Below are 23,063 nucleotides of genomic sequence, written 5' to 3'. Positions count from 1 at the left end.
AGGTTAATGAGGTCCCCAGTGAATTAAAAATGATATAATAAGCATAAACATATTGCCCACACCTCTATTTTTCACCAAGTTAGTAAAAATTTTATGACCTTACGTTCTTAATGATGTTTGTCTGTCTCTTCTTCACGCTTCAACTACTGAACCGATTTGGATAAAATTTGCTACAGCGATAGCTTGCGCTCTGAGTTATACATAGGTAGGTTTTAGGGAACGGGGAATATAGTACGGGAGCCAGGAACAGATTTTATGACCAAGTTCCTCTCAAGCGGTAATTAGTAAAATGCATCAAAGTATAGTATTATGAAGCCTCGTGAACGTCAGCTGGAGCTCGGTTGGGGGGAAGAGCGGTTGTAGCCTCCCGTATCAGCTGACGGTTTTTCCACCAAGATACAGCCAGCTGACATATATATTTATCCACAGTTACATATAAGCTATCATCAGGTAAATTTTTGTTTGAGAGGAAATAACGGAAAATAAATTTTTCCTTAAATTTAACTTTCATGTTCGAGACACCAGCTGACGTATAATACACCATGTTGTAACCAGCTGACTATTTTTTTTCGTTGAGATATTGGGTTAGCTACAATTTGACAAATTTTTAGCTGAGAGGAAATGAATGAATGAATGTATTTTTTTTCCTATGTGCGTGGGAGGCTACAACCGCTCACCCCCCCAACCGAGCGCCAGCTGACGTTCACGAGGCTTTATAATACTATACTCTGATGCTTCTGACGAATTATCTCTTGAGAGGAAATAATGAACCCAATTTGCACCTGGCTCCCTAACCAATATGCGAGTTTTTCCACTTATACTAATATTACAAAGAGGAAAAGTTTGTATGTATGAATGGTTTTCACGCATAAACTACTGGACCGATTTTCATGAAATTTGGCAAAGACAATCTTTTCAAAATATGTACCACGGACGAAGCCGGGGCGGACCGCTAGTATATTATAAAGGTAGCAAAAACTTTGTACATCTTAACTATAAAATTTGGCACGCTTACAGCTTGACCGCAAGTCAAAGTTGTGTGTTTTTTATTTATTATATCACAGAAAATCTATTATGAATCTATGCCAAATTGTGCTCCAACAAAACATAGGTTACATCTTGTGCCTTAAAAGAAGTAAGACAGGAAACAGTTTACCATTAGCTTAGAGAGACGATATTCTCAACTACCTACTATAGCCTCGATTACATTACATCAATGATGAATAGATACCCCCTCATGATTATTTTTGTTTGAAAATATCATTGTTTTAACTGGGACGAAATTTGATGCATGATTAAATTTCACATATCGAAGTTCTTAGAACAGAGTCTCAGAATTATTTCTAAGTAAAGCGAGATGTTTGCATCATTGGGAAAGTGTGCTTACGTGTCCGTGTATTTTTGTGAATCGTAAAATCGCGGCTTTATATACCTATGGTTCTTTTATTCAGCTTTACGACTGGATAATAAGACTTTTAATCATAAAAGTCTTATTCTTGATATCAATCAATATTGAAAGCCAGACACTTTAATTTATGGTATGTGTTGGGACGAGTCTTTTTTTCCACTTTTAAGGTACATATTCATAAAGCAAGGTAGGTACTTTATAAAATTGGGAAAATTTTGGAACAAAAAATTTATACGAATCTGTAATATACCCCTCGATTATTACTTTCGCAGAAGACAAATTAGATTAGTACGCACACGTGAGATTAGCTTCGCCCGTGGGAACTATGCGGGTTTTTAAAAAAGACCCGCATAGTTTTTAAAAAAAACCCGCATAGTTCCCGTTCCTGTGGGATTTCCAAGATAAAAAGTAGCCTATGTCTTATTCATACTGGGTCTTCAGCTACCTACATACCAAATTTCATTGTAATCGGTTCAGTCGTATTTGCGTGAAAGAGTAACAAACATCCATCCATACTTACAAACTTTCGCGTTTAAAATATTAGTAGGATACTTTGATAATGATAATACAAGCACAGCAAAGCTTACACAGACTTCAATTTAAATATATTTGAAACTTTCTTCGACGACTGTATTCAGCGAAGTGTTGAACAGAAAGCATTAGCATACGTGAACAGACTACAGAATAATAAATCTCCAGCGTATCCTACACGATCTCATTACGATTCCTCGTACGTCCTCTACGTCACACCGCACGCCGGCTGTTGGCTCTGATCAATATACGCTCAAGGAGAAATTGTTAACTCAATAAACTGTTTTAAATACGAGCGTTTCTAATTTTTTGTAGCGATTTTTTTTCTTATTTGTAATGACTGCATTCGTTGAAATTTGAATCTCTGCAACTATTTTATTTTTGTCTATTATGGTGTAATAATACCAAAACGAAAGCTTTCGACTATTGTGATGATATGATTCTGCGTTATGTAATTCAGAACTTGTATTTATTGAGCTCTTGTTGAAATTTGTAGCAGAATATCACCAAATAGAGCTAAGAATTCCAAATGGTGCACATAATTATGATGTTTCAGTAGTATGTTCTTCTATAGGTACTACGCTTATTTTCTATTTACTCTTCGCTCAAAATTCAATTAATACTCAATAATTCTTATAATATGTATTTAGATGAATGCATTTATAAGCGTAAACCGTATATCTTTTCAGACAAAATGGTGGTCGGCGAGAACAAGCGTACGGCCAACATCATGGACGGTATTGAGAATACCGGCGATGTGCGGCTGCACGATCATCGGTTACGACTGAAACAAAGGTAAGAAACCTTGCTTATATACAGGGTGTCCCAAAAAGTAGTGATGAACGATAGCTGGGAGGTAGAGGACCAAGAGGGCTATCCGAATCACCCCCATGTGTGTTATGCGATTTTTTGTATTTTCGGAGTTATTACATTTTTTTCAATTTTTCATCTATCGCCAAGTACGATGAGATTTTTATTTATGGTGACGTGAATTATTGCGCTAGATGCTTGATTTTTTTTGTGTGCTAAGCTGAAAGGTAGGTCAATTCAGTATGGTAACATTTACTATCGTTAGATCTTCGAATGGAATAAAAAAAAAGAATTAAATGCCAAGGAAGATAAAATTACCCAGTATGTTCATAACTTCAAGGGCCCATAAAAAAATAAAATCACATGAAAAAGGTTTTCCATTTGGCTTTTAAAAACTTGCTCTATCGATCAGGTAGCTACCCTAAAAATTTCATTTTATTATTCTGAAGGCTTCAATCGAAAAATTGAAATCTAAATGTGGTAAGTGGAAAATTTTTATTAACATGATGATCATTAAAACCAATAAATAGGTGTTAAATTACCAGAATTTTTTTAAAATAGCCCCGCTGTTGCTCAATGCAAGTGCGACATCACCGTAAAAAGTTGTCTTTTTAAAGTCTGAATGCTCTTTTATCATTTTTAATGGTTTCTTCTGCAACTATGAATTTCCGGGTTATTTCGTCCAAATTGTGGCATTCTCTCAAGTGGCCGAGGTCTTTTTAGTATCCCCATTAAAACAAATCAATGGGGTTAAGGTCGAGGGACTGTGGAGGCCAGGCTTTAAAGCAGGCATCACCGACGCATGCGCAGGCTGCAACGACCAATCCATCTTTCAGAGTATTTTTGCCCTTTAGCCTGGCCTCCACGGTCTCCGGACATAAACCCTATTGAATTTTTTCCGTGGGAATACTACAAAGACGAGAGACTTCCACAATTTGGACGAAATAACCCGGAAATTCATAGTTGCAGAAGAAACCATTTAAAATGATAAAAGAGCATTCAGACATTAAAAAGACAACTTTTTACGGTGATGTTGCACTTGCATTGAGCAACAGCGGGGCTATTTTAAAAAAATTCTGGTAATTTAACACCTTTTTATTGGTTTTAATGATCATCATGTTAATAAAAATTTTCCACTTACCACATTTAGATTTCAATTTTTCGATTGAAGCCTTCAGAATAATAAAATGAAATTTTTAGGGTAGCTACCTGATTGATAGAGCAAGTTTTTAAAAGCCAAATGGAAAACCTTTTTTATGTGATTTTATTTTTTTATGGGCCCTTGAAGTTATGAACATACTGGGTAATTTTATCTTCCTTGGCATTTAATTCTTTTTTTTATTCCTTTCGAAGATCTAACGATAGTAAATGTTACCATACTGAATTGGCCTATCTTTCAGCTTAGCACACAAAATAAATCAAGCATCTAGCGCAATAATTCACGTCACCATAAATAAATATCTCATCGTACTCGGCGATAGATGAAAAATTGAAAAAAATGTAATAACTCCGAAAATACGAAAAATCGCATAACACACATGGGGGTGATTCGGATAGCCCTCTTGGTCCTCTACCTCCCAGCTATCGTTCATCACTACTTTTTGGGACACCCTGTATGTCGGAAATTTTTTAATCTACCCTACAAAATACTGCTGGAATAGTTGTACGCAATGGCTTTTTAAAAAAGATAACTAGGTAAGTACGATGATCATTGCCAGCGTGATAAAATTTTCTGTGCTATAAACATTTCATTTTTCAAAACTTGTACCGGATTTGAAAAAATGCAACAAATTGAAAAGTATAAAAGGAAATGGGTCAGCAAAAACAGTTGTCAAACATTTACCAATTTTAGCAGCAACAAGCTTTTTGTAGCGTGTCTACATTTTACTCAACAAGTCAAATTATAATATTATTAGCACATCATATAAAAATGTCTCGTTATTTAAAATAAATAAGCCCCTACTTGAGTAAATAGCATCATGCTCTAAAGTCATATTAAACGTCTGATTAAATAAGTAACATAATATGTGAAACACTGCCATTTGTTTATAGACATGCATATTTCTAGTAATTCGCTGTAGGTGAGCATGTGTTTATTCATTCCTTTGTGAAGATAGTGAAATAGTCGGTATGACTTATCGCTCTACAACTTCCAAACATTCTATTTGTTGAAAAAATAAATCAATTTCACAAGAACAAAATATTCAATTCTCCAAAGCTAAGGTTTTTTGGTCGGTGGACGACATTTCTTCATCGACATTTCTCACTTGTCGTGATTATTCTACAATAATTACAATAAAATGTAAAGTCGTGACACCGTTGCATAGCGCTAATGTCCTCGATATACCTATTAAAATATTAATAGAAAATAATATACCTATTGAAAGTAATAGTGGGAGACGTGGAAAGGCGCAGTCGGTGACCGCATTTTAGGGTATAGATTTATGCACCCACGCTCGCGGATCGGAAATAGTGGGCGTAAAGGTTGTAGGTGACGTCACACTATTTTTGAAATAAAAATTTAAATAATTATCTGTATAATATAGAAACATACTATGCTCTACTTTTTACAAACTTTTTATTACGGAAAATCGAAACAATGTCTCAAGATTTACATCGACTCTGCTCTATATGGCCTTGAGGCTTGGACACTGTCCAGTGACAGCATTAGATATTTCAAGGTAAAAAAATTTAAAAGTTGATTGCATTGACTAACGTAATTTTATTGAAAATTATTCTACACTCTGAAATTGTAATTGTTATTTAAAGTTTAAACCATGTGATAATATGTAGTTGAGAAAAGTATTTGTATAAATAATTCGTACCAATGCCTACCGTACTATTACGTTGAATGTTACTGTTTAGTGTTTACATAATATTATGCATACACATTTGGATGCTGTATGTCTAATAAAGCATACTTCCTTTTATAAATATTATATTAAATACCTACGATGAAATGGACAACACAAAAATAAAAAATGCATGTCTAGGATTTAGGATTAAGGACCCAAGGACTTCTATGATAAAATAAATTATTGCGAGTTGCCATGTTACAAAGTTGGTACAAAATATAACATGTAAAAATCTCTGTAAAAATATTAATCACATGATTGATGATATCTGATGTTATGCTGACCAACGATACGCCGCGGCCGCTTTGGTTCCCGTCTTCATTTCATTGTTTGTAGGCTAAGTACCTCCTATATATTCCCGCTATATGCAGTGACCAAAAACATAAGCGTCAGATAAAGTGCAATTGATACTCACCAACGTGACATTGTTAAAAACAAACAGAATTTTATCAACAACATGAGTTCAGTGGCCGTGTAATGCGCTTTTTATCCGTTATAACTTACAAAGGTTTATTGATTGCTCTTAGCCTCAGGCAAAAATTTTAAAGCATCGTAAAAATTAAGAAAGGTTATACAAAATGTTTAAATAAAGTAAGAGGAATTTTTGCAGCTTGTAAATTTGTTTCATCCCACAATCATAGTGATAAATTGATATTTTCACTAAATTCAAAAAAATATTTTCACAAAAACAATTTTCAAATATTTGCTATACTTCTGCTGTTAATGTCGGCTCGGTTTTATTATTAAAAACGAGTCCCACTCACGTTATGAGAGTTCGTTCACAGTTGCCTACTTTCTGCACCCAATTTTATGGCTGAGCCATAATTTTCAAGAAGTTAAAATATATAACTGTACAGCAAATAAAAAGTTACAGGACGTAGGTGCATATATTACCGCTAGTCTATCTAAAATAAAGCAAGATAATCATGTAATTATTGGCGTAAATAAACTGTAAAGCAATATAATAATTAAAGTTTTGAAACTTTTCTGTTTCAGATTCGATATAGTAAGGAAATTAGGTCAAGGTACATACGGAAAAGTGCAATTGGGAATTAATAAGAAGACTGGACAAGAGGTGGCAATTAAGACGATAAAGAAATGTAAAATTGAAACAGAAGCTGACTTGGTACGCATTCGACGAGAAGTGCAGATTATGTCTTCGGTTAGGCACCCGAATATTGTACATATATACGAAGGTATATAGTTTAATCATGATTAATTAAGAATAAAAGAATTGAAGGGGTAGATAACCGGCCAGCAATAGTGTCGATTTTCATTTTCATTGTAAAGCTTAACCCCAAACTCGAATCTATTGTTCTTCTATTCACATACTTCTTGATATGTTGTTTTGCTCAAACCTTGAGCCAATGTTAGACAATTGAACAATGAACACATTGGTTTGTTTCAGTATTTGAAAATAGTGAAAAGATGATTTTGGTAATGGAATATTGTTCCGGTGGTGAATTGTACGATTATCTTAGTCAGAAAAAGGTATTAGAAGAAGATGAAGCAAGAAGGTTAGAATACAATTCCAAACATACCTGATTTTTTAATGCTGAATTAGTTAATTTATATAATTCCTCTCTTTAAGGTTATTTCGTCAAATTGCAACAGCTGTATATTATTGCCATATACATAAAATCTGCCATAGAGATTTAAAGTTAGAAAATGTGTTACTCGATGACACGGGCAGTGCCAAGGTAAGTTATCCATAAGCATGTCTTTAACCTTCAAATACTATTGAGAAAATTATTTTCTTTGCTTATATTTATTAGTAATAATTAATATGAATATGTTTGAACAGATAGCGGACTTCGGTCTCTCCAATGTGTTCAAAGAGACGTCATTATTGTCAACGTTCTGCGGCTCCCCGCTTTACGCGTCGCCGGAAATCGTTAAAGGAACTCCTTATATTGGTCCTGAAGTGAGTCCATTATCCAATTCAAATGAAATTTGTTTATCAAACTCACCTGCAGGTCGTTTATCATCGCGCTACAATGTATTTCTTCCCTTAGTATATTAAGGCTGGGTTTGTTTGGTATAATTGCGTAGAGAGATCCTACACAAAAAACAGTTTATTCTTTACATTTTATAATTTAATTAAAATAGTTTTTTTTATCTTTATTTCAATTATTGATTTAAGCTTGTGGGTTAATGGATGAAAAGACAATAGTTTATTATTATGTATGTAAACTAAGTTATGTGATCGTGAGGTGAGAGGAAAAATGTAGAAATGATTTTTATGTATTTATATTTTATTTTATTTTAATTCTTCATTAATTTTCAGGTAGACTGTTGGTCATTAGGAGTGCTCCTGTACACATTGGTGTATGGTGCCATGCCGTTCGACGGCTCAAACTTTAAGCGTCTTGTTCGACAAATTAGCAACGGAGATTATTATGAACCTAAAAATCCATCTAGTAAGTATGCACTTTTTTATTAATCTACCCTTAAATTGAAGAAAGACAGTAGATTAAAATTAGGTTATATTTGGCAAACTATATATACCTCTTGAATTTTGAATTGTTCTTAGTTTTTTGTATTGAGTTTAAGTATGTCTATTACTCGGAGAAGTATTTCCTCCAACCCTTTTTTATACTTTAATGAAATTAATCGAATACAGGATCGTAATACGGTCACGCAGCAACCACTACCAAGAAGGCGATCAGTTGCCACATAGCTACCCGCTAATTACTTAGATAATCGCATAAACCAGAATCCATAACAATTAAAAGTGATTAATTACAGCCGCGTCGCCGCTAATTCGTGACATGCTCACGGTGGACCCGTTGAAGCGTGCCGACATCGTGTACATTTGTGACCATCCGTAAGGTTTTTTCGTAATTATTGCATGTTTTTTAAATTTCTCTTTAATTTGCCGATATATAAGAATCCTAATTCAATTAAAGACAGAATGGATTTTAGCCGAAGAATTTGTTCGCATAAATGCAGTTAATAGGATGTGGATCATCTTAGGTATTTGATAGTTATTGTAAAGAATGTATAGAGTTCTATACGAGAACATTTTGAAGAAACTTATTTATTTATTCAAATAATAAAAAACATGGCTACCCAAACAATAAATTAATTAGCATCCTTTTTAATTCTTATAAATAAATAATACTATTTCTCATAAACCTTTCAGCCTATCCTTTTTTATGCAAAAATCACTGATCCGAGACAATACTCGGATGTGTAGCTTATGCATCAAAATAGAATAAGCTATAGAAATTCTTGCTTTTGCGGGTTCACCCGTCACAGCTACTGATTACCTATTTATAACAATCGAGTATAATTAAAAAAAAATACCCTTCAGGTGGGTGAACACGGGCTGCGAGACATCATGTCTCGAGATGGCTGAAGCTCTAGCGGCGCAGACGCCGGTACGACTCGACTTGCTGCTGTCGCTCGCGCCCGCCGCGCCCTCACACTCGAACAGTGTTGTTGTGCCGAATGAGGTATGTATACATAAACTATACACATCTTAATTCTTAATACTATTATAAAGGCGAAAGTTTGTAAGTATGGATGTATGGATGTTTGTTACTCTTTCACGTAAAAACTACTGAACCGATTACAATGAAATTTAGAGGGTAACTTGGATTAACACATAGGATAGGTTTTATCCCGGAAATCCCACGGGAACGGGAACTATGCGGGTTTTCCTTTGAAAACGCGGGCGAAGCCGCGGGCGGAAATCTAGTTATACATATATTCTACATGCATATGCAAGCTCTAGGATGCGTACACATATGCACACACGCAAGCGTAACAGCGCGAACGACGTCACATACGCGTACAGCGATACGGGAACGTACACAAAACTATAAATGTATTAACAAATGAATAGTAGACACGCATACATGCACGCTCTTACATATTATGCGCTTTTATACGCAAATGCGTACGCTCCACAAACAAACACTGAGTATGCACACACATAATACAAACGTATTAATCTACAAGCATTCTTACATACATTTGGACGCATAATGATGATGAAAATCGTTAAATTTTCTATTGAATTGTTTAAATTCCTCTTACTCACAGACCTGTAATAATAAATTTTACATGTAAACCTATTATAAATATGTGTTGTTATTTTTTGTTTCTATAGCAGACAGAACTAGGCGGACCGGATGAGAGCTGTACAGATTTGACGAGCTCCACTTCGATGGCAGTGGAGCCTAGCAACTCGGCAGAGAAACGAATTTTGGAACTTGTAGCAGGTAATGTTACAATGAAGCTATTTAAGGGGTTCTTATTATTTTTCTTTCTTAGTTTTAGAAGATACTAGCAAACCCGCGAACTCCGTTTCGCCACCAGAGACACCTTTTTCTTTGCTATAAACCTCACGGAGCCCGAGACCTTGCCAACGAATGCAAAACCGTGGAAATCGGTTCATGCGTTCTGGAGTTATGGCGTCAGGAAGGAAAACCCGACTTATTTTTATATAGTAGATATTCATATAGCTTTACATATTTAAATATTTATATAAACTATAATTTTATAAGTTCTGATTTATATAAACACTGCAATATAATATATAAATGAAATATTTTAAATTTCTAGAGGGTGGCGAGGACGCTATAAAACCATCGCCGACGCGCACCATTGTTTCCGCGAGTGACAACAAGAGGAAGCTGGAACTTGCCATGTCCGCGAGCGGCTTGCAAAGGAAGAAGGAGAGGGTTGCCAGGTGAATATAATTATACAATTTTAATTAATTATTTGTTAACAGATTTAAGATTCCATATAGAAATATTCAGAAGACAATCATGGCTAAGATAAGTAATATACATACATGTTAATTTTTAACATTAAGTAAAACAGACTCGATCATTGAAAAACTAAAATCATGAAAAAGTGCCTATCTTTGAATTAAAAAAAAAACATTCCAAATCCATATAATATATTATAATGTCTATATTAAAACACGTGCGGGTCAGTCAGTGACACGTGGGTCAGTGACACGCGTAGGTCTGCTATACGTGTTGGTCAGCTATACGTTTTGTAGTAAAACGTTGCTTTTTAAGTATAAATAAACAAGTCAATTATTAATTTCTCCTCACAATTCACTATGTACTAAATACAATAAAGCGCTATTCAAAGAATTAATAAAATAAAATACTTGTATTGTACAGTTGCGCGAGTATCGCCGGCGCTCCGCCCGCACTGCCGGAGGAGGCCAGTGTGCCTGACGACGAGCAGTATTATAATGATGAGGTAAATACCGGGAAATGATTGGAAACTTCTAGAAACATGTTTAAAGTGCGATAATTTAGTTTAGCCATCTACTTTTAGTACTGCTGAAATTGCTTTTACCTTAGGAGTAAAATTAGCCCAAGAATGTGTATTAATTTTTATGGCGTATTTTAAAGTGTAATGTGTCAAAATAATGTTATCAAAATGTACCAATTTCATATACTTATTGCAACGAGAAATATAAGTAACATACTAATATGGTAAATTTATGAAAATACAGGCCCCACAACCATCCCTAAAATCGTCGGCTACTATGACAATAACGCCTGCGCCAGCCACAGTAGAACTTAGCAAAGCGCCAACCGTTGAAATCAAAGATGTGCCCAAAGATGAGGAGAAACCGAAGGTTGTGTCGCCAAAGAAACCCGTTAAAATTGACACGGCTCCAGAAAAACCGGAAGAAACAAAGGTTATTATCGAGAAATATTTTAAGGCTTTTTCAATTTGGTTATTCAAAAGATTTATAAAATATACGCATTCTAAATGTGCCCCGCGGTTTCACCCGCGGGAAAATTCAAGTTCTTTAGATCTTGTGTTATTCTGATCTATAACTTATGTTATTATAAAGTATAATCTAAATTTGTCCAGTAGGTTTTGAGCCCATTTGTTACAAACATACATACAAATTTTCCTCCTTATATTATTATTATATTAGTATAGGAGTATAGATAAATAACATCAACTTATAAAGTCTATGTCAAAATAAAATTTCATCCATCTTTTACCAAACCATCATTTAATATAAAATTGTAAACATTATTGTTTTAACAGGTGGAAGACAATAAAACAACGGTATCAGCGGCCGCAGATAAACTCACATCTCTATCGCTAGCTCAGCCCGCACAGCCAGCTACTCCGCCAGCGCCCGCACCAGTTAAACCAAAGAAATTGTCTATAGGTACATGATTTATTTACTTCACTAGATTTTTGCCCGCGTCAAATGAAAACCCCGCATACCCGTTCCCGTTCCCGTGGGGTTTTCGTGATAAAAGTTACCCTCTATGCGTGTAATTTTATGAAAATCGGTTTAGCAGTTTTTGCCTGTAGGAGTAACAAACAAACATACAAACGTTCGCATTTGTAATATCAGTAGGATTTAAACAATTTTCTTTTAAAGGATCAGTAATTGGTCTGTGATTGTTAAAACAACGTAAGAGCGATGCTTAGATTTAGTCTTTTCTCGCTTGCTTTTGTTACTCTGCACTTTTTGATCGAATGCCAAACTTTTTAAATATTTTGTTCAAGTTCCTTTGATATTTATATCGTTAGTTATAACAATAATTGAGGAAGGATAATTTGAATCATATATCATTTAATATCTGGTTTAATCTACTTGTAGGAGGTCACGTCGGTAGCTTCAAGGAACAATTCGAAAGAAGAGCGTCTCTTACCACATCGCCAGAAATCAAACGAAATGTTTCTAAACCAGGTAGAGATTGTCTAATCTAAAAATGAACGCCCCTCCACTAAACTTAATTGTTTCAATGTGTGAGGACAAATAATTATTGAACCACTTTATATGTGTGCGCGCGTCGATTCTACTGCAAACTTTGACACTCGCGCACTGATTTATTAACTAATCGGGCGATCAGTTCAGGTGCCTAGCATTGTATGGCGGGAAGAGCGCGCTATGTACGGAATGACACGTCCGTTCTGTCGTGCATCGCGTCATTTATGCACTAGTTGGCCAACTGTCGTTCGGGCATGGACTGGACTGGAGGACTGAACGACCAATGAGGCAGACCAATTTGTGTGTATTGCGTCTATACACGTACTTTGAATGTGAGCGTAAACACAGTGGAGGGGCGTTCATTTTTAGATTAGACAATCTATACGTAAATTACATAGAGAAAATATATTAATAAATACTTCTTATTAATACAATCTAATTACAACCTTATTACCGTTGCAGTTGTGTCGAAAATCGCGAAGCCCAAAGCTCAAAGTGAAGATCGCGAGTTATCAAGCAAACCACTTGATAATGGAACAGTGCGTTTGCAACAAATCGGCATCGAACCACCTAAGGTAACAATTAACATAATTAAAAATATAAAATAATATAATAATTGTAATATTTAACTAATAATAAGGGCCTGGATCTTAGCCAAATATGCCATATTTACGTTACATATTTAGTATCAGTCATATTTTCCACATTACTCACTTATCTTCTTTTGTATTCATTTCTATTATTTTGAGTCTAACACAAGTGAAACATCGATCGTATTTGACCGTTTACTATTAATAGAAAATATGATTAGTTTGTTTCTATTTATAGTTTTTGATATATAGTTTTATAATTATATTTTCAGTCGCCAGTTGAAAGCAACGAGAAACAAACGCAAATGAACAAAGGCGGTGTTAAGAAAACTGAGAGCGAGCCCGCAAACGCGTCCACTGCGGTCGACCCGGCTGTACTGTTGCAGGATGCTAGAAGGTTCTTAATTTTTTTATATTTTTAATTAAATCAACGAATAAGGTCTAGAATTTAAAATTATAAAAATTTTCTAGCTTTGATCTAGATTTGGTGTGTTAATTTAATCTTGATTAACGACAAAATAGGTATTGGATAAATCAATATTTAAAAAAGTGAGGTTAGGTGAAGATGAAAAAATACCTGTATGGACTTATAATAATAATTATAATGTATGAATATATTAAAACATTTTATATTTTGTACAGGAGCCTGCAAAGTTCAATGGCGAAATTAGTGGAGGAGCGTGCTGGAGAGGAAAGCCGCCGTCGCGCCGCTAGAGACATCATTTCTACTGCTATTCGAACTGGTGAGCTTTTTTATAAATCTATGAATGTTAATTTGGTATACTTCTTATGTATTCTAAACTTTTTCATATATGCATTGAATTTATGAACAATATAGATTTAAGTTTATCGTCTACGTCTGCAATGTCATAGACATGTATGTTTTTCCCGTAAAGCACTATTTTAAAGGTTATACGTCTTAACACGTTAAACAATAGTTTTAATAAATACGTATTTTTATGTCCAGGCAAACCGCCAGTACCATACGGGCGTTCATCATCAGCGGGTGTGACGTCACTCGCGTCACCACCATCAACACCGCCCGCTTCCGCACCGCCGCGCAATGAGGGCAAGCTGTTCAGAACGGAGGCGCATCATCGTGTTGAGGACCATCGCAATAGGTGAGTTTGGTGACGTGATTGTTGAAATATAGTCAGTGGGCGTGACGTCACTAGCTTCGCCGCTGTCTTCCACGCGCGCTGGTCTTATAAAGTGTACCTTGTTTCTGAAATAAATTAAGAAAGGTTTTATTTTTATTAACTTTCACAAATATTGAATATATTACAAGTGTTTAATGTGATCGCTATTTAAACTTCCCTGTTCTATAGCTAGATTATTTAACTATATCTAAAGTAAATATAACCATGCCCAACCATTTAATTTTTACTACGTATAATAATTTATATTTGTATGTAATTTAACAGGGGCGTATCAGTGGAGCGCATCATACCAATCAGCATGGCGCCAGAAGACGCTACGTCCCCGCCCGCTGGCCCCGCGCCCGCGCCAGTCCCCTCACCGCCTGCGCCCGCGCCCGCTGCGCATAAGCCCGCACCGCGCTTGCATACACCGCTAAGGTACTTTAATTAATTACTGTCCTTATATTGTTTGAGGTTTTTTTAGGTTTTTTTATATATTTATGCAATAGTATTTTTTGAAGATAGTAAAAAACGATGTTATAATTTTTACATTCTTGTAAAAAATTAAACATCGTCATGTCGTTAAAACATTTTTAATTCAACGTGTTCCAATTAATTAATCATCATTCTTTAATCGTTTTTTATTTACTATATTATAATTCTAAATCATTTTGTAAATAATTGTATTGATATTTAAAAAATACCAACTCGTTACTAACAGGCGTCTAGCGTCCACTGAATCTACCGGAACAAGCGAGGCCAGCCCTAGCAGCGGCGAGCCAATAAAGAAGTCAGCCCGCGAGTTCATAATCCCAATAGCGGTGGAGGGCAAGGGCTACGTAACTCCGCGCCAGCGCAGTCTCGAGCCGGAGTCAGCACCGCGATCGCCACTCGCGCATACTGCGAGGATAACACCACGACGTATTAGGTATGTGCCTATAAGAGAAGTAGGGGGAGGGGAGCAAAGGGTAATGAGAATTGAGCTATGCTAGCTCTGGAGTTCATAATCTCCATCGCTGTGGAGGGCAAGGGCTACGTGACTCCGCGCCAGCGCAGCCTCGAGCCAGAGTCAGCACCGCGATCACCACTCGCGCATACTGCGAGGATAACACCGCGACGTACTAGGTATGTGCCTAATTGCCTATAAGAGAAGTAGGGGGAGGGGAGCAAAGCGAGCTATGCTAGCTCTGGAGTTCATAATCTCCATCGCTGTGGAAGGTAAGTGCTACGAAACACTGCGAAATTCGCGCGCTTTCGTAATATGTATTACATAAAAAGATAAAAAAACATTCCTGTAAAATGACAAATTTAACTTTTAAATGAAAATATGTTGTGATATGGTATATTTGAACAAAGCATGGAAAAACGGATTTGGTCATGGCAAGATAGTGAAACGCAATTTGTGTGGTAACGTTGCGAGCACAGAAATGAAATTGCGACTACGAAAGAATGATTTCTATTTTCCATTTGTGCTTCTGTCCGTATGCTTCTAGTGATTTTTTCAAGCTATTTGATGCTTTTTAATTAAAATTGAGCTATGTTCATGAAAAAGAAAGATAATAAATTGAACTATACAATTTTTACTTTACAGTAGCCTTGTTAGCGGTGGTGAATCTGAAGAAGAAGATGATACCCATATGCATAGATTGAGGTAAGCACTGACATATAATTGGAAATGTAATATGTATCAAAATATCGCTTTAGAAAACTAAACTTTTTCAAATAGGATTTTAAAAGTTTTTATTCACACGGAATATCATAGGATGTGGTTGCGAATAAAATAAATGGTTCACATCAATGAATGTAAATTATAAATGTTCCAGATCGAGTCGTTTGGCTCGCGCGGAGTCTGTGAGCTCAGGCGAGGAGGACGAAGAGGACGAGGGCTTCCACTTGCTCACCGCTGAGAATCTGTTCTCCACTCTATTGCACAGGGTAAATATTAGTTTACAACTGTAGTGTCAAACTTTTATTTATTTTTTTACTTATACACAACTTGGCCTTTATAGAAATTATTGTTATATAAAGTACTTATTTAAAATAAAGTTTCTGTGGAAATCTTACCATATCCTCCACGTGTCACACGTTTTATATTTGCGACTGAACGTACCCTAAGTCTGTTTCTAAAGTTCTATTATTATCAAAATACATTGCCCGGTTCTAATATCACATAGAATTGAGTTATTCAGTATTGACTAGCAAACATTTTTTAGGTTAACTTTGCAAAGGTTCCCAATCTCTTCTGTCAGTTTTTATTCAACATCATCATTTATTATTTAAGTGTGCTGTCTCATGTTATAATGTGAAAATATTTATTCTTAACAAATGATTTGTAGGTGCGTGCGCTAACTCAGCGTTTAAACGGCGAAGAGGGCACGGGTTTCCAGCATCCGCACTCACTTTTCAACAACTTGCATACACCGTTCTTTAACAGGTAAATATTATTTTTGTAGCATAACATGAATTAATTAATTTTTATTTTATTTGAACTTTCATTTACCTCAATTTTTATACATTTGGGGCTATTAATATGACATACGTCATTGTTTTAATATGATATGTGGGATTTTATATTTTTGTTTTATCTTAACTATATTGTATTTGATTTTTTTCAAACATTTTAATTGATTTCATAAAATCTAGTTTAAAATAATCACTTACGGTACTAATAGTTTTTACTTTTTACCCTTACAACATACTAATCACATTTTTCATGAATTAATTTATTAATGTGTTTTTTGGGACAATTTCAGTTTGATATTTGCTTGCTAAATCCACTGTTTTTTTTTTCTAATATAATTAATTAATGACATTTGTTTTTCGCATGCAGCCCTCACTTATCACGGAGGCATTTCATGTAAGTATATGTCATCCCAATAACTATTTATTATGGTTTCGTTCAATGTTTTATTATTAACTATCATTTCATGCAGCACACATAGGTATACGGAAAATAAGAGAAGCATTTCAGAGACGTAAGTATTTATTATTAGGAAATATTAATTGATAGTGATATAAAGGTCTTCGAAATAGTGGAAAAGGAAATATATGTAAAATAACAATGTACCGTCTTTGTATTTAAATATGAAGTAAATGAAAATGTGTAAATTTTAAGAGAGATTCAATTATTTATTTTGTGTATTCAATATTGGTACAGAGACAAGATCTGTATCGCTTTATGAAATAAATATTAAGATCTATGTAACTGATCGATTTATTAATTTTATATCAAGTATTTAATATCGAAAAAAAATTAGTAGATAAAATTAGTAGGCATTGTCAGACCGATCGCGATATTTTCTATCGATAATCAAAATCTGGTCCTCTTGCTATAAAGTTTTCATATAGCATATAATTCTCATAAATGTGTGTAATATTGATGATATTATCATGTGGTCAATATATATTATCCTTTTTAAGTTGCATCTAAAAGTGTGCGGAACCATGCTACAGCAATATAACCCTTATGTTGTAGGCGCGAAGGTTGGTCGTCCCGCGACATGCAGTCCCCGTTCGACTCGATGTTCAGCAAGTCGCGCGCGCCCGTGCCGCGAGGTGAGTGCGCCCGCACACTGCATCCGCTTGTAGCACGGGAAAACGTTGCCGATATACCGCATAATATGCAGTAGCGACCGGTCTCGCACGCTTGCGTCATTATAGTGTACAGACATTACATTGCACACGGCACACGCTTGAGCTCAAAATTTTTTCATTGGAACTTTTTTTATAGATTTTACAATGTTTGAGAATGTTTCGAAATTTTTAAATTTGATTTTTTTTTTCGATGATAATTTGTGTAAATTTGAGTATCTGAACTTAGCATGAATAAATTTTGATTATCAGTAAAAGTTAGCGCATCACAAGTAGCTAGGTGGCACGGCTACCACTCACAAGACAGCTAGCTTATACTTAATCAATTAACGATCGACATCATCCATTCATACGGAACGATTAAAACGAGACCGCAATATATCGGATATTAGTAGCGTTTTCCACGTTTTGGTTTTCTATTAATGTTCAATTTACATGATATAATAGACTATTATACAAATTAATTAATTACATTAATTGTAGAACAGTCTGTTATATTTTATGTGTTGTTTTACTTAAATTATTAATAACATTTTGATTTTAACGTTTTGCACTGTAGTGTTTTGATGTATTACAATTTGCATTCTTTGTGCAGGTTTTTTCTCCTACCCGCTAACAATAGCAGGAAAATGTTGCGTTTCTCTAGATTATCGTGTACTTTTGTAGTTACAATTTGCATGAAATGCATCGATTACATTCTATACGGGTCGTCCGACCCGCTACAGTCAAACAAGGGAATCATCGCATAGACAAAATTTTATAATGTGTTGCAAACAGCGACGATTAAAACTGACTGACACTGATTCATATGTTCTTCTTTGTTATCACGCCATATATGTGTAGATAGTGGATGTGGTAGCACTTGATGTTTCGACTTGAGAGCCTTTGGGGGTGGGACGAGCGGGGGTCGCGGGGAGGGGAGGGGGGGGGCACTTGGCCGCCGGCAGACACGCGGTAGTGAGGTTGTGTTGGTGTGGTTGCAGTTGGGTTGCGCGTTACACTGCATGCTCCGACCAAATCTACACTCCACAGCGGCACCAGCGCCAACCACAAACCCGCCACAAACGACACGCAGGAATAGGTACTAAATTATGTTTATTTTTTTCATTTATGTGTTTTGTGTTGCGCATCGCGCGCTGCGGCTGTTCACCGAATTAGACGCATTCGACGTTTGAAGTAAATCGCTGCTGATGGCACAATAATAATTTAGAACGCATTTTTTATATCGAACTCTAAAGCAACATTTTAATGCATATATTCGTGTTTTGGTTTGCATCGGCTTTCAGTTTGATCTAACACTAACGTTTGAATCAAAATTTTTCATTAACCTCTAACCAGTTTCGATGCGTCCGCATCGGTAACCCGCCTCTCACATGATAAAAATTTAAATAAATAATCGCGAAAGGACTCAGCCCTCGCACTGTACATAAACATACCGCCCCGAGCGTTATGCATGATCGAAATCGTGTGTTTTCCTGTTGAATTTCAGGTAGTAAGAAGGGCAAGTCGCGCGCGAGCACCGAGCGGGACGACAGCGCGCTCGACCTGTCGGATCTGGACTTGAGCTCGATACAGTTCTCGGAGCGCGAGATGCGCGCGCTGTCGGGGCTCACGCCGGCGCTGTCGCGGCGCCTGCAGCGCGAGCTGCTCGCGCACCTGCCGCCCCGCGCCGCGCGGGAGCTGCGCCGCACGCTGTCGCTGTCCGCCCCGCCCCCCGCCGCGCCCCCCGCCGCACCGCACCCGCGCGCCGCCCGCACGCACTCCGCCAACGACGCGCCCGACCGCGACTCTCCTACCGACCAGCCCGCCACGGAACAAACCACCGCAGAACCGACCACCGACACCGAACCCAAACGGGAACCGCAACCGGAAAGCGTAGATAACGACGTGCCCGAAGTTACCGCTTGCCATTTCTGCACGCTCCCCCGGCTGCGGCGCCGCTCGTCCGCCACGCGGGACGTCACGTCGCCCACCTCGGATGCGAGCGGAGATTACGCCAATAAAGTGGACTCGTCTCTGCGGGAGTCGAGCCGGTCGCGGCCGGGTGCGCGCGACACGCCCGACCGCCCCCTGCTGCGTAAATATCTGACCGACCGCACGAGCTCATTGGATGAAACTTACACTACGGACGGTGGCAGCATCCTCACGGACCCGAGCTACATTGCGGCGTACGGCTCGCCCGCTTTAGGAAACTCCTCGTCGTTAGGCTTTAGGCGTCACTCTATGAGGCTGTCTGGCGACCAACCTAGAAAACGAATATCTAGATTCCTCAGGTCGGATTTCTTCGAATCTCCCCCGGAAGAGAGTCTATACGCTAAACATAAAAAAGAGAAAGAGTTGGAGACGCAAAAGATACTCAAAGAGATAAGAGAAAAGAAAAACAAATGTGCGGAAAACGTCGCCAACGGTTCGACCGATGTGAAAGAATCTCAAAATAACTCTCTCGAAAATGATTCGTTTCGAAAGTGTTTGTCGCCCACCGGAATATTGTTGGGGAAAGATCGCAGCCGGTCGAATACTCCTTTCTTTCCTATTTTAGATAACATTAAAGAGAACATCGGTGACTCTTCATTACTATCGAATAAACGACTAACGAAAAAGGAACTCGATGACCCACAAACTACGGGACAAGATGGTGATGCCGTTAACAACAAAGATACAAAGTTGGTCAGACCAAAGAGCTATCCCGCGAAAAATGTAAGCGCATTCGATAATACGACCAAAAACATTGTAGACGAAAAAGATCATAAAGATATTGACGCTATTGACAATAAACAAGCCCCGCGTGAATCTAAGCTATTGAGGCCTAAAAGCTATCCTAATAGCACTATAACGCAAGAGAAAAGTTTCCTTAAAGACACCAAAAAGGAAGAATCAAAGAATATTGCTTCGAAAGAAAATTCTGCAAGTCCAGAAATGAAGAGTGATATCGAAGTTAGTTTTAATATTACATTACCAAGAAAATCTAAAATTTCACTTACATCAAATGTTGAATCTGAAAAAATTCAAGAAGGCGTGAACGATAAAGACAAATCGAAAGATAGAGAGATTATAAAAAAGAATGGTGCAACTGATGGTACATCATCGAGTCTAGTTTTAAAGAAGTATCAAATAGTTAATTCTATAGACAAGGAAAAGTCACAAAATGCCGAACAAAAGATAATTAGTAATGGATCGGAAACCAGCAATAATAATTCAACAATAATTAAAGATTCTGAAATTATTAAAAACAGTAAAATTACAAATAATTCCATTAAAAAAGATGATTCAAAAATTAAAAACGCTGATAGTGAACAAAGCGAGAAAAAAGTAACCGTGAAAAAGAAAATAATTAAAAAAGTTTCATCAAAATCAAAGACTGACTTAGGAAATAACCAAGATGTAAATGATACTAAATCCACTTCTGAAAAAAAGAAGGTCGTGAAAAAACAAAAAGATAAAACTCCCGAAGATAGTTCCAAAACAACAACTGCTACAAAAAAGAAATCAATGCTGCAATCTATAGGTCATAAACTAGAGAAATTTACTTCTTCAAAATCCAACTCGCCAGAAAAAAGTCAAAACACTTCAACAAATAGTGAAAATAAGAAAGAAACTTCCAAATTAAGTAGGACCCAAAGAGAACATTCTGTACCAGTAGAGCCTCCAACTGAATCAAACTTAATAAAGCGAGCCGTTACGATAACTGATGTTGCAGCTCTCGAGAATCAAAATAATACCCAGAATAAAACAACTGTGTCTAAAGTTTTAGGACTATTTAAAAAATTTGATGCAAAAGATAAATCTACAAAAGCAATAATATCCGAAAATCCATCAATAGAAAAGTTAACGATAAACGAATGCGATGTACAGAATAAAGATACTGATTATTTAGAAAATGATAATGAAAAAGCAAGAAGGCCGTCGTCCCTGTTATTGAATGGATTAAATCGAAAAAATAAATATAGTAAAGCAAACAATGACAACGTTAATGACATTTTATTAGAAATTGATGAAAAACCGGTAAAAAATGAAATCGAAAACGAATCGAGTCGAAAGAATATTAGAAATTCATTAAAATTAGATTTTTCAAAACTACCTAGAGTTAAAAAAATTGTTCCTACAAATCCTGTGATAGAACCTCAAATAATGGACACCTCTTTAGACAAGGAAAGCGATAGAAAATTTCACGAAGAAGAGAAAAATGGAGTGATATCAGACGGAACGGGAAAGTTGGACTTGAGTGACACTATCAGTAGAAGTAGATCTAGAAGTAGATCAGTATATTCTAATTCTGATGTTAAATCAGACCAAAGTGCTGAAATTAAAGACAAAAATCCTCTGTCTCCTAGCAGTCTACGGCCTTTACGTAGCCACGATTCCACGACCCCTGAAAAAGAGGATATTGTGGACAGAATACGAAGGAAAAGTTTTTATTCTAGATTTAACGAAAAGAAACAAAGAAGAAAAAGTAATTTAGTCGGTCCAGGTGCAACTGAGTATGATCCCGTAGCGAAACTCTACTCGCAACCTACGGAAACGAAATATGATGTTTCTCCCACCTCTCCCAGTACATACGACTTATCGCCTGGATATTCCGTCGCATCCGACCTCTCGCCGTCGACAGATCGCTATAGATCTCTCCTTGCCGACTTGCCCGTCAATACTAGAAGTAATTTACGATACGATGGAATAAATGATAAAGTGGACACGTACAGATCTCTCGATAGGAATGACCTTCGAAAATATTCAGGGGGACGCAGCTACCTCGACTACGATCAGCCTTTGTCCTATAGTCAGAATAGATATTCGAGAACTAAGTCCCTTATGGACAGTTCAGACGGCACAGAAAATCTTAGTCTTAGTTTACTTAGAGAACCGCAAAAATATAACAGAACAAATTCCATGTATTCACCCGGAAACTACGCCACATATCGGCCTAAGCGTACCCGCAACCCTGCAATAATACTCAAAGAGAGCGAAAAAGAACCGAGCCCAGAAAATATTCTTGAAAAAATTAGACAAAGAAAATATTCGATCAGTGTCACGAGAAAGCCCGAACCAGAAAAGGACTCGCTGTCAAGGTGTGTATATTGTAATCTATTTATGTACCGTAAATAATCTCGAATAACTCTTCCAATAAAAAGATTTTACTCTTGTGCACGCTTCATGCTTTTGTATTAAATTTTTATAGCACTAATGCTTCAAGATTGACAGTTATGTTTATAAATATTTTGAAACTCGAATCGTCTCATGTAGATAAATTTAATATACATATCATTCGAGCACTACTTTTCTATTACTTTATAAATGAGTCTGTATGTAATTTCATATTAACGCAAGAAAATTAAGTAGAATTAAAAAGAATAGAGTATTATTTTCACATAGGGCACACCATTTATAATATCACAATAATAATATATGAACACGCGTCGTCTGGTGTGA

At 36.5% G+C, this 23,063-nt stretch overlaps 1 protein-coding gene across 2 annotated transcripts in view; it reads left to right on the top strand.

Annotated features, from left to right (window-relative positions):
- Nuak (Nuak family kinase 1) overlaps positions 1–23,063 on the top strand; it is a 38,008-nt gene that overhangs the window by 13,720 nt on the left and 1,225 nt on the right. Inside the window, exons 2-27 of one of the 2 annotated variants that reach the window (XM_090107443.1) lie at positions 2,629–2,734; positions 6,601–6,800; positions 7,013–7,121; positions 7,196–7,304; positions 7,409–7,528; positions 7,892–8,024; positions 8,353–8,431; positions 8,921–9,062; positions 9,722–9,833; positions 10,177–10,303; positions 10,749–10,830; positions 11,090–11,278; positions 11,641–11,767; positions 12,209–12,298; positions 12,782–12,894; positions 13,182–13,306; positions 13,552–13,652; positions 13,877–14,030; positions 14,334–14,486; positions 14,770–14,976; positions 15,640–15,699; positions 15,872–15,983; positions 16,385–16,482; positions 16,879–16,905; positions 17,524–17,603; positions 19,129–22,702. In XM_090107443.1, coding sequence (XP_089963569.1) covers positions 2,634–2,734; positions 6,601–6,800; positions 7,013–7,121; positions 7,196–7,304; positions 7,409–7,528; positions 7,892–8,024; positions 8,353–8,431; positions 8,921–9,062; positions 9,722–9,833; positions 10,177–10,303; positions 10,749–10,830; positions 11,090–11,278; positions 11,641–11,767; positions 12,209–12,298; positions 12,782–12,894; positions 13,182–13,306; positions 13,552–13,652; positions 13,877–14,030; positions 14,334–14,486; positions 14,770–14,976; positions 15,640–15,699; positions 15,872–15,983; positions 16,385–16,482; positions 16,879–16,905; positions 17,524–17,603; positions 19,129–22,702 — 6,524 coding nt within the window. In that variant the 5' untranslated portion in view covers positions 2,629–2,633. The remainder of the gene's footprint in view (positions 1–2,628; positions 2,735–6,600; positions 6,801–7,012; positions 7,122–7,195; positions 7,305–7,408; positions 7,529–7,891; positions 8,025–8,352; positions 8,432–8,920; positions 9,063–9,721; positions 9,834–10,176; positions 10,304–10,748; positions 10,831–11,089; positions 11,279–11,640; positions 11,768–12,208; positions 12,299–12,781; positions 12,895–13,181; positions 13,307–13,551; positions 13,653–13,876; positions 14,031–14,333; positions 14,487–14,769; positions 14,977–15,639; positions 15,700–15,871; positions 15,984–16,384; positions 16,483–16,878; positions 16,906–17,523; positions 17,604–19,128; positions 22,703–23,063) is intronic. The other variant, XM_090107444.1, reaches the window with a different exon arrangement.

Source organism: Colias eurytheme, chromosome 11 (assembly GCF_061535395.1).
Source record: "Colias eurytheme isolate Ceu_HAF_F1 chromosome 11, ilColEury1 Martin Lab GWU primary, whole genome shotgun sequence".
In the NCBI taxonomy this organism is placed as follows: Eukaryota; Metazoa; Arthropoda; class Insecta; order Lepidoptera; family Pieridae; genus Colias; species Colias eurytheme.
Note: the sequence above shows the minus strand (reverse complement) of the source record. Positions and strands in the feature narration are given on the sequence as shown.